General features: G+C 40.3%; 1 protein-coding gene across 1 annotated transcript in view; it reads right to left on the minus strand.

The window, feature by feature from the left end:
- Nucleotides 1-3,470: 3,470 nt before the first annotated feature.
- Nucleotides 3,471-12,080, minus strand: part of NELL1 (NEL-like 1 (chicken)) — a 603,019-nt gene continuing 594,409 nt past the window's right edge. The window contains exons 15-16 of the mRNA XM_011965414.1: nucleotides 11,351-11,493; nucleotides 3,471-3,560 (exon numbers count right to left, since the gene is read on the minus strand). Coding sequence (XP_011820804.1) covers nucleotides 3,471-3,560; nucleotides 11,351-11,493 — 233 coding nt within the window. The remainder of the gene's footprint in view (nucleotides 3,561-11,350; nucleotides 11,494-12,080) is intronic.

A 12,080-nucleotide genomic window follows, 5' to 3' on the forward strand; every position in this document is an offset into this window, starting at 1 on the left:
AGAACCACCATAAGTTCTAAGAGAGATGCAATGATATCAGTAAAGATGGTAGGGAGAAAAATTTCAGTGGATTATTCATTGTGCTAATAATAGTATTGACAATTGCTAATGTCTACTGAGCACTTACTATGTTCCAAGCACTAACCTAAGTACCATAAGTGTATTATCTCATTTAATTTTTACAGTCACGTGAAGTAAGTACCCTTACAGTTCTCCTTTAAAGATAAAGAAACTGAGGTTTAGAGAAATAAACTTATGTGTTCAGGTATGTTCTTTTACAGTCACCTTTCACAGGTGGAGAAAACGGAATTTTTAAAAAATTTAGTTACTTGCTCAAGGTCACATAACTAGTAAATAGAAATACCAGAATATGAACCCAATGTATCTTCCTCCAAAGCCCACACACCTAATGGTTATAATAGAATTCTCTTTTTATCAGCAACAACTCTTACAACAGCCTCTTCAGTTTTCCATCTTAGTCAAGAATTGGGTCTTCTGCCGCCCTCTCAGGCAGAGGCTATACTTTTCTCTATAATTCTTTGAACTTCAGAAAAAGAGGATGAATACTTTTTGTTTCCCATTTTCATTTTGAGACTAGTTCCCTTTTCTCCAGCAAAGCCCCTTTCTCCTTTGAAGCTCATTTTGCCACTTCCCCCAACCTGTCCATTTCCACTACAACCTCTCATTTATTAAAGTGTCTCTTCTCTGGTCATCCTTCTCAGTGATTTCAGCACCTGTCCTAACCTCATTCTTCAATACGTGACTGCATTTTATATTTTATTGAGAAAATAGAAGTTATCATATTAAAACGTCTCATCTTTTCACCATCAAATTCACAGCCTCCAAAATTCTACATCTAGCTTTTTTTAGGGCAACATTCCATGGAGAGATGATCATGGGTTAAACTAAAGCAAAGTTATGGGAATGATAAGAAATAGCTGAATTTGTGATATTCTGAAGGGAGAGATGATAGACTTGTTGATGGGTTGATAACAAATCTGAGAGAGAGAAATCAAAGAAAATACTTAGATTGTTTTACCTGAGCAAATCCTAGTCAATGGTAATCCCATTGTCTACGATGGGAAAGAAGTATAAATGAGAAATCTACTATGTGTAGAAGGAATCAAGGATTCTGTTTGGTTGTGCTAGGTTTGAGATACCTTTAAAGGATCCAAGTGGACATTTCAAGTAGATGACTGATTACGTGACTCTGAAGAAATCAGAGAAGAGGTTGGGGCTGAAGATATAAATTTAATAGTCATTAGCATATAGATGCTATTTAAATCCATTATATTTGGACACAATTACCTAGGCAAACAAAAAGAGAGAGGAAATGTTGAGCCAGTACAGCATTTACTGACTAGTAAGAATCCATCAAATAATCAAAGGAGGTACCTGAGACAGAAGGAAACCCAGGAGAATATGAGCATCTCTGAAATAAAATGTTTACAGAATAAAAGGAAGGACTGATGATTTTAAATGCTTCAGAGAGGTTTAGTTCCATTCAGACTATAGTCTGATCATTGGATTACCTTTGTCTTTTTCCAATTAGATAGCCTAGCATAGTGCCTGGCTCATCATAAGTACACAATGAATATTTGTTCAATAATTTCTATGATGATTGCCTTGATTTATAAATTCATTCCAGCAAGTAAAAACAATTAATGATATTATAGATGGGCATTCTAAGAAGAGAAAAAAAGATAGAATTATAAAGCTAAAGAGAAGAGGCACATGTAAGAAAGAAAGACTCATTCAGTTTTGTGGAAAGGGGGTACTTACTTGAAATTAAATCTAGAACAATGTTTTCGAGTCCTTTTGTAAAGAGCCTTGAATATCTTAGAATGTTGATCATCCCAAAGAGACTTAATCAGAAAATTAAATGCCCGGGGTACTATACAAAACTAAGTAACAAGGAGAATTACAGAAAATGTATGTTGTTTCTTTCTACCTTGATAACATGATTGCAGATCCTGTAGTCTCAAGGTACAGGTAGTTGCCCAATTTGAATGTTCTGGAGAATGAGCAGGGTGGCTCAGCCATAGTCCTGTGCCTTTCCCTTCTGGGGACTAATTCTAGGTTCCCATGGACAAGAAATATATTAATAGCTGAAGGCTGTATCATAACAGATCTCAGGAAAAGAGGTAAAAAGCTATAATAAAATATTTGGCCAATATATCAGTAAAAATCAGCCCATAGGTGTTTTACAGATTTGAAGGATGTGAAATGGCCAATCTACAGTCCCTAAGTCATGTAGTAAAACTTTGTTTACACTAGCCTTTCTTCAAAAGGCAAACTATGGGCAAAAGCATGTTTCTGCTTGATAGCTGGCAGGCCTTCTTTTATTTCTTAATATGTGTTTAGTAACTTGTCGTGTCCCTCTGTTGCCTTGACTGTCCAGCAGTACCTCCCAGCTCTAAACCCAGCTCACAATATAATTGCAGAATAACTGAATGAGTCTAAAAAGGGTCAATAAGTAAGATTTTAAAATAGATATCATGCAAAAAGGAAGCTAAACTTAGCCTAATTATTGCCTCTCAAATTAGGCCAAAGGATTTGATCATTTCTGTTATGACTATATTCAGGGTCTATAGGACTTTCAGTATCTATAGGCATTAAACATATAATAGACTAAATTTTCTGTAGGCAACAGACAGTGTCTTTGAACTTAAATACAGGTCCACTGATGATTTTTCAAAACATTAAAATACATATTACATAAAAGTTTACTTCACAATTTTAATTTTTCTTCGATTTTTCAGAATAATGGTGTAGATTCTGCAGTAACACACCAAGCTACAAGAGCAGAGTTGATTTGCATTAAATCAACTGGCCAATTCTCATTTTGCATCTATGTATTTACTGAGCACCCATTATGCATAAGGTGTGGCAAAGGCTGAAATATAAACAGCTAAGTTTAGCAAGACATTAATACATTGAATACTACAAGCAAAACTGAGAGAACAATTTATTCTGACTCAGTAGATCAAGGAAAAATGGGATTTGAGCTGGACTGTGAGGGATGAATAGGATTTCAATTGGAAGAAGAGAGGATAGAATAATGCACTCCAGTATAATAAATGATCCCAAGGAGAAGGAAAAGGGCCATGAAATCATCCATCTGGCCTGGTCTGTTGGGAAAATGATCAGTTAACTCTCAGGTGTGACTGGCAAGGTAATGGGGAAAGATGATATCACAAGAGATGAGGTTCAAACTATCCATATGGGACCACATGTCACAGGGCCTTGAGTGCTTTGCTAATAAGTTTAGACTTCATTCAAAAGAAAATACATTAAGAGAAAAAAATGTATGTTTTTTCCATCATTCTGTAGCCCACTCCTTCAGTCTATACCCATTTAAGCATGGCATTAAGGTTCTGCATACTCTTGACAAACTAATTCTTACCACTGTATGTTAAAAATTTGTATCCCTGTGTTAAGAGCACTTTGTGATAACTGATTAAACTTAACTAAAAGGGATTTTTGTCATCCACGTTCACATCAATCTTGTCTTTATGCTTATGATTTATGGTCAAATCATCCAATAGCTCTAAAGAAATCTGAAAGTCAAATTTCTTATAGTAACATCACCTGGTCCAATTATTTCAATATGACGCTTAAGAGAAGCTTAAACACTACCAAAGGTATACCTCCCCGCTCCATCAGCCTCTGTAGGTGGGAAATTTTAACTGGCTCTAATTACAATGAGCACTTGCTGCAAAGATTCTTCTGACTGATTGAGTCTGACCTTAAGCCACCTCTCATCTATCTACTTTCTGACTTTATAAATCAATCCTATGTGGGGTACAGTCTCAAATCCTTTCTTAAACTGTTATGAAATTGCTCTATAACCAGAAGAGCACTCTTAGAAATATGCTCAAAATACCCCCGATTTTCAATATGAATGTGTTTTTACAAATGGACCTGACCCTAATCGAGCCAAACCATCCCCTGATATCAGACAGTCTTGGCCCTCAACATTCTTTCCAATATTTGGTCTAAATAAAGGCACCTAAGGGCAGAATTTTAGACTGGCACCTTCCCGAATTCTTCCTCATTACATTAACCACGTTTCAAAACTATGTCTAGAGTGTTGTAAGTACTTTTGCCAAAGGCTTCCTATTCCTCTTGCTTTCTTCAAACTCCGCAAATTTCATCTTCTCTGATTCACAGTCCAGTAGTTTATATAGTTTATTATCCTTGGTGATACCTTAGTATAACAACTTACCTTTCTATTCTCCCTCTCCCTCTCCCTTTCTCTCATATTGCCTGTGAGCCTCTGAAAATCATCTTTGTACATGTGAGATGTCTGTTTGACTTATTTAATTCAGGACTGTGTTTACAGCTTTAGCATGATCTGTCACATTAATCTTTCTGTCTATATCAAACCTCTGGCCTTCTGTTTCTGCCTTTCTGTGTTTTCCTTGTACACGCTTTATCCAGCAACTCATCAAACAGAAATTTCCAGGAAGCAGCTTGTCTGCACATGCACTCAATGCAAACATACTCATAATGAATGGTTTCAGAGAACTACAGGAATCTGAAGAGCCTTAGAATAAAGATTTCCCCTATGTTCCTGGAGTTTCTACAGTGACCTGAATTTTATTGTAGTGATTTTATTTGAAAGGTAGTCAATATTAAAGTTGGTTTGAAGATTTCTTGAGAGAAGGGGAGGTACTTGACTCAATTTCCCTGTCCTAGGCCCAATCATAGTACACTGGTCAGGGAGTGAGAAACCCCAAAGTTGATGGGCTACATGAATGTACCAAGTGGCAAGATGGGACTGAAGCTCCTACAGGGTTAACATTCATCCCCAAAATATCCCCAAGCCTAAGGGAGCAATATTCAATAGCAAATACAAAACTCCATGACAGGAGAAGAGAAAGATCATGGGAAAAAATTTAAAGCTTTGTATTTCAATATCTTTAATTAGCAAGTTTTTCCCACTTTTCAAACAAGGAGCCCATGCTTGCATTTTTCTCTGGGTTCTGCAAATTACAGAGCCAGTTTGCCAGTGGATTTCTATTACTTGCAACCAAAGGAATCCTAACTAATGCATATGCTTTTCACATAGTTCTGTATTTTGAGTAATTCTTTACAATCCCCTTTCACACAAGATAATACCATTTTGTAAATGTTCTGTTGGGTTGGAAGAATTTGTTCAAATCTTTCTCCAACACTAAATGGTGAAATCCCCAGGGCCTTGTCTTACTTGATTTTGCTCTTTTGGTACCCAGACACAGAATTCACACTCACTGAATGTTTTATAAATAAATGTCAATATTATCAGCCATTAAGACAAGAATGCTTTCAAAGATCACCACATTCTATCCAGAACTAATGACAGGTAAGAGAGAAGACTTAGTCTATCAGCTGCATGTTGACAACTGCCTCGTTAAAGCTCACTTTCTGTGTTGGCATTAATGCAGGACTGGGAAAGCAGATAAACGCTCTGCAGCTGATAAGACTAACCTTCATGTCAGGTAATGCAAATCTGACTTGAAACTGTTTGCAAGCGTTTTGTCCATTTAAACTCAAATGCCAAAATATTGAGCAAAACATATTGCATAGTTTCAGAACGACTTTAATCTATTTATTAAGTATGTGAGCAATTTTTTAAAAAATTCTAGATTGTCATTGTACACTGTCTTCCCTTTCTATTTTCTCTATAGTTTCTAGTTAGAATACAATGTGTGTGAGAGAGAGTTAAATGATAAACAGCCAAGAGAGGAAGAGGAAAGAAAAAGAGAAGGAAAAGGGGGAGGAAAAAGGAAAGGAGGAAAGGGAGGGAAAAAACTAAAAGCAGTTCCACTAGTTGAGTTAAATCAGATTCAACTATGTCTTACTTAAAATTTACTTGTGAAATAGAATAACGGCATCAACTTCTCAAGATGATGGTGGGAACTAAATGAGATAACATATACGAATACATACATCAAGGTGTCTTCACATACTTAGTGAGAGTTTTTGTAGCTGAACAAGTATTTTCCATCCAAAAGAAGAAAAGACGCCTTACATGGGCATCAACCACCACAGAAGCCCATCTGAGAGAATTCACACCAATTAGTATTGTTCTAGAAACTGCTGTCTTATGTAATGCTTATTAAAAGGCACGTTAACTGTTTACCTCTAACCAGATTTAGTCAAGTCTATGAACAATATCATGTCTATCTAGAAAAGCTTTTCTATATTTAGCACTTAAAAAGACTTAGTTGGCCAGGCACTGTGGCTCACGTCTGTAACCCCAGCACTTTGGGAGGCCGAGGTGGGTGGATCACGACGTCAGGAGATTGAGACCATCCTCAGGAACACGGTGAAACCCTGTCTCTACTAAAAATACAGAAAAAAATTAGCCGGGCGTGGTGGCGGGTGCCTGTAGTCCCAGCTACTCCGGAGGCTGAGGCAGGAGAATGACGTGATTTAGTTCCGCTGAGAGCAGTGCCTCATGCCTGTAATCCCAGTCCTGTGGGAAGCTGAGGCACGCAAATCACTTGAGGTCAGGAGTCGGAAACCAGTCTGGCCAATGTGGTAAAACCCCATCTCTATTAAAAATACAAAAATTAGCTGGGTGTGGTGGGGGCACATCTGCAATCCCAGCTACTCAGTAGCTGAGGCAAGATAATTGAAGCCAGGAGTGGAGGTTACAGCGAGCTGAGATCAAGCCACTGCACTCCAGTCTGGGTGACAGAGCAAGACTCTGTCTCAAACAAACAAAAAGTAAACATGAAAAAGACTTAGTTCAAGTTGTCTGATTATTCTTGTCCAACTCCCACTGTAAATGTTTCAGTTACAGGTGGCAAAGTTAACTATAAAATGTATGCCCTGAAATGGAGACCCAAATTTGGTTATCTCAGGCAGAAGGCCATAAACTGACATCTTCCTCCTCCTCTTCCTTCTTCTTTATTATAAGACTAATACTAGTCTTTAGTTTGTTTAGCATTTTATAGTTTAAAACACCAAATATATACTCCCTTAGTGATTCTATGCAATAATACTGCGTCCGGAATTGGTGGGTTCTTGGTCTCACTGACTTCAAGAAGGAAGCTGCGCACCCTTGCAGTGAGTGTTACAGTTCTTAAAGATGGTGTGTCCGGAGTTTGTTCCTTCAGACGTTCAGATGTGTCTGGAGCTACTTTCTTCTGGTGGGTTCGTGGTCTCGCTATCAGGAGTGAAGCTGCAGACCTTGGCAGTGAGTGGTACAGCTCATAAAGGCAGTGCGTCTGGAGCTGTTCATTCTTCCCGGTGTGTTCGTGGTCTCGCTGGCTGCAGGAGTGAAACTGCAGACCTTCACGGTGTTACAGCTCATAAAGTCAGCGTGGACCCAAAGAGTGAGCAGCAGCAAGATTTATTGCAAAAGAGTGAAAGAACAAAGCTTCCACAGAGTGGAAGGAGACCCGCCTGGGTTGCCACCGCTGGCTCAGGCAGCCTGCTTTTTTCCCCTTATCTGGCCCCACCCACATCCTGCTGATTGGTCCATTTTACAGAGAGCTGATTGGTCCGTTTTGACAGGGGGCTCATTGGTGCGTTTATAATCCTTGAGCTAGACACAGAGTGCTAGACAGAAAAGTTCTCTAAGTCACCGCTAGGTTAGCTAGACACAGAGTTAGCTAGATACAGAGTACCGATTGGTGTATTTACAAACCTTGAGCTAGACACAGAGTGCTGCTTGGTGCATTTACAATCCTTGAGCTAGACACAGTTCAGGACAGGTAAGTTCTCCAAGTCCCACTAGGTTAGCTAGATAAAGAGTGCTGATTGGTACACACACAATCCTCTGGCTAGATATAAAAGTTCTCCAAGTCCCCATCGGCTCAGGAGCCCAGCTGGCTTCACCCAGTGCATCCTGCAGTGGGGCTGCAGAGGAGCTGCCCACCAGTCCGGAGCCGCGCCTGCACTACTCAGCCCTTGGGGGGTCGATGGGACCAGGTGCCACAGAGCAGGGGGCGGCGCCCATAGGAGAGGCTTAGGCCGTGCAGGAGCCCACCACGGGGTGGGGAGTTCAGACATGGCAGGCTGCAGGTCCTGAGCCCTGCCCCATGGCGAGGCAGCTAAGGCCTGGCGAGAATTTGAGTGCAGTGCCGGCAGGCCGGCACTGCTGGGGGACCCGGGTCAACCTCCACAGCTGCTGGCATGGGTGCTAAGCCCCTCACTGCCCTGGACCTGCAGCGCCGGCAGGCCACTCCCTGTGCGGGACCCGCCTGGCCCTCCCCGGGGCCTACCTACCTGAACTCACACTGGCCGGCCAGCGCAGCGAGCGCAGCCCCAGTTCCCGTCCGTGCCCCTTCTTCCACACCTCCCTGCAAGCAGAGGGAGGAGGCTCCGGCCTCAACCAGCCCAGAGAGGGGTTCCCACAGTGCCATGGCAGGCTGAAGGGCTCCTCAAGTGCAGCCAGAGTGGACGCCCAGGCCGAGGAGGCGCTGAGAGTGAGGGTTGCTAGCACATTGTCACCTCTCAATACTGTTAGATAAATAGGGAAAGTAATACTAATCTATCTATCTATCTATCTATCTATCTAACTAGCTAGCTAGCTACATATATATATATATATATATATATATTTTTTTTTTTTTTTTTTTTTTTTGAGACGGAGTCTTGCTCTGTCCTCAGGCTGGAGTGCAGTGGCATGATCTCGGCTCACTGCAACCTCTGCCTCCCAGGTTTGAGAGATTCTCATGCTTCAGCCTCCCCAGTAGCTGGGATTACAGGTGCACACAATGCCCAGCTAATTTTTGTTTTTGTTTTGTTTTTTGTTTTTTAGTAGAGGTAGGGTTTCGTTGTGTTGGCCAGGCTAGTCTGGAACTCCTGACCTCAGGTGATCCACCCACCTTGGCCTCCCAAAGCGCTGGGATTACAGGCGTGAGCCACCACACCCAGCCCTAACCAAATTTTAATATGTAATATGTAAAAACATAAAAGTTACAATTCCCCAATAATGAAGGCAGGTGCAAAGTACCAGTAGTGAAAGCAGGTATAGAGTACAAGCTCTTTATCCAATTGTTCAACTACACCACATTGCTTTCCCATGTAGCATTTATAAAACACAAGACTTTTCCTTACTGAGGTCGACACAATTATGAGAATGTCTTTAAGAAAATTATTTTCCCTAATTCATAACTTTCAAGGAAAGATATGTTTCCCCTCACAGTCTGCGGACACCAGGAACATTATTTGCACTCATATTTTTTCACAGCTGGACTTAGAAAATTCTACAAAGGTGAAACCACCACTTATCACAATGGCAAGAGAGGACTTGGCAAATACAAACTCATAGGACAAGGGCAATTAATATTATTTTATGAGGTAACATAATTCTGAAAAAAGTGCATTAAAATCCCTATGTTGCTCCTCAGATTTATAGCACTAGCATGCAGTTACCAGCAGTGGGCTTGATAATCCATGGAATTACATTAACGTTTTTGTTTTCTTGTTTTGCTTTGGAAATTTCCTTAGCCTTTTAAAAAGGCTGAGCACTAGTTTATTTGCTTCAGGGTACTTTAGAAAAAATACACATGAATATTCACGTATAAAAGACCATAGGAAGAAATGCAAATAATATAGAATTCATAGCAATAAGTGAATTTTCTTTTTTCACACACCCATGGGTAATAAGGTGACTAGTTTGCATGTTTCCAGTCTTTATTTATTTACATAAATATGTATATAGATACTTATAAATATTAACTTAGATATTTGATGACACTATATTGCTCTGAACTTGATTTTATTTTTTTTTCTCAAAAATATGTAGGGTATCTTTCAATGTGACATGTATGTGTATGTGTTTGTGTGTGTGCATGTGTGTACATACAAATGTTTAGAGTTTTAAACTACAGCATTCTACTCTATAAAATGAATATGCCAAAATAAATGTAATCATTCCAAGACTGATGGATATTTTGGTTGTTTCCAGTTTTCAGTGAATATAAACAGTGCTGCAAAAAAAAAAAAAAAAAAAAACACTCTACATACATTTCCCCCCCTTCATGAACCTGTGCTTTTTTAGAATGAATTTCAAGAGGTAAAATTGATGGAATCAATAGAATACATACTTTGAATGTTGATAAATTTTGCCAAATTGCTGTTTAAAAAAAAGAGTTTTACCAATTTACACTGATAGTCATGTATTAGGCTTTCTGCTTACCTCACCTTAACCAACACAGAATAAAATCAATCTTTTAAAATTCCTCCCCAATCCAATCCATAAATATAGTGACTTAGTCACTGTAAATTATTTTTCACTCATTACCAGCATTTCATCCCTGCAGAGGAATACTGACAATGTGTTTACTATGTATCTTTGGGCAAGTTACTTAACCTCTCTGTGTCTCAATTTTATCACTTCTAAAATGAGGATAATAATACCTACCTCATAGGATGTCTTTTGTTTTCTTGTTAATGTTGCCTATTTTTTCATTATGATTGTGCCTTTCCTCTTTGGTGATTTGGTGAGTTAACACATAGTAAACAAGCACCTACTGTGTGCAAGGCACCACTCTAAATGCCAGAGACAATGGGGGGACAATATCAAGTATTCACTGTCATGGAGCTTACATCCTAGTGGGGAGGCAGATAACACAGAGACAAGCAAACACATAAACATGTAATGTTCTGTCAGGTTGTGTTTGTGAAGAAAAAAATCAAGCATGGTGTGGGCTAAGAAGTACTAAGGTGCTATTTTAGATAGGGTGATCAAAGAACATTTCTGTGATGCAGGGACATTTGAGTAGAGACATGAAAGAAATGAGCATTGAGGCTGAGGCAACAGCAATGCTGAAGGAATAACAGGGACCCAGTAGGCTGAGGCAAAGGGATTGAGGGTGAGAGGAAAGAGAGGTGTCAGCTGTGAGGAGCCAGGGACCAGATGCTGAATGCCCTCATAAGCCAGAAGGAGGAATTTTAATTTTATTCTAAATGCTAAGGGAAGCCAGAGCACTGGCCTCTGAATTGATAAACTGCTGCAAGACACTGAGCAAGGCTAAAACTGTAAGTTTCCTACCCAAGCAGGTACCTCAAGTGTGGAGAGAAACAGTGTCCACTTGCTCTTCGGGGAAAGCTCACAGGAAAGAAAAGCCCACATCCACAATCGAAGCTTCCCTCACAAACCCACGCCAAGAGGCAAAGCTGAACAGAGCCATCAAGTTATGTAACTGTGCCCCTGACCCACACCTATACCTTTTTCTTTCAACTCAAAAGGTAAATCTAAAGCATTTTACTTTTTCCCTGATGCATAGTACCCTTGCCAGTTGATAAACCAGGAGCAGGACCCTTGGCTGTGTTCCACCAAGAGTTACCAAGAAGGTCCGACACACGAGTGCCAAGAGCCCAAGCAGAATGGCTACTCACAACTCACCCCTAAGGTGGTAAGCCTACCTCTGCAGATGGTCCCATTCCCCACGTAGCCCGGTTTGCAGGTGCAGCTGTGTCCCTGGACAGTGTTGGTGCAGATGGCATTCTCGTCACAGTTGTGCTGGCCGCTGCCACATTCATCGTGTTCTGTTTCCAGGGTGAGAGAGAAAGAGAAACACCTTTTCTTAAGTTGGAATTACTGGTATTGGGAAATGTAGCTGGAATTCACCCAATAAGAATGACAGTGACTACCACATGTCACTACCTTACTATGTGCCTAAAAGTTCCTGTTGAAATCTAAACTCTGAAAGAAAGATGTTATTATCCCTACTTTGCAGGTAAAGAAACAGTGTCAGAGAAGTCACACAATTGGTAAGTGCTGCGCTAAGGCCGTTGTTTCTTTTACCTTCTGAAAAGGTTTTCAGAGATTCCAAGGTAATGGCTCTCAATAGGGGGAATTTTGCACTGCCTCACCCTGCAAACATTTGATATGTCAGGGGGTATTTTTGGTTGCCATTATTGGGAACAGGAGGTGATACTGAAATCTAGGGAATAAAGGCCAGGAATGCTGCTAAGAATTGTACGATGTGCAGGACTGCTGAAAACAATGAACTAGCCGGCCTAGAACATCCACAATACTGAAAAATGTCCACAATTGGAAACCTTCTCCTCAGGTTACAAAAAAGAGAAGGGAAGAGAAGGGAAGGGAAGGGAAGGGGAGGGGAGGGGAGGGG

The sequence above is a fragment of the Mandrillus leucophaeus genome, unplaced genomic scaffold (assembly GCF_000951045.1).
Source record: "Mandrillus leucophaeus isolate KB7577 unplaced genomic scaffold, Mleu.le_1.0 Scaffold723, whole genome shotgun sequence".
Taxonomy (NCBI): Eukaryota; Metazoa; Chordata; class Mammalia; order Primates; family Cercopithecidae; genus Mandrillus; species Mandrillus leucophaeus.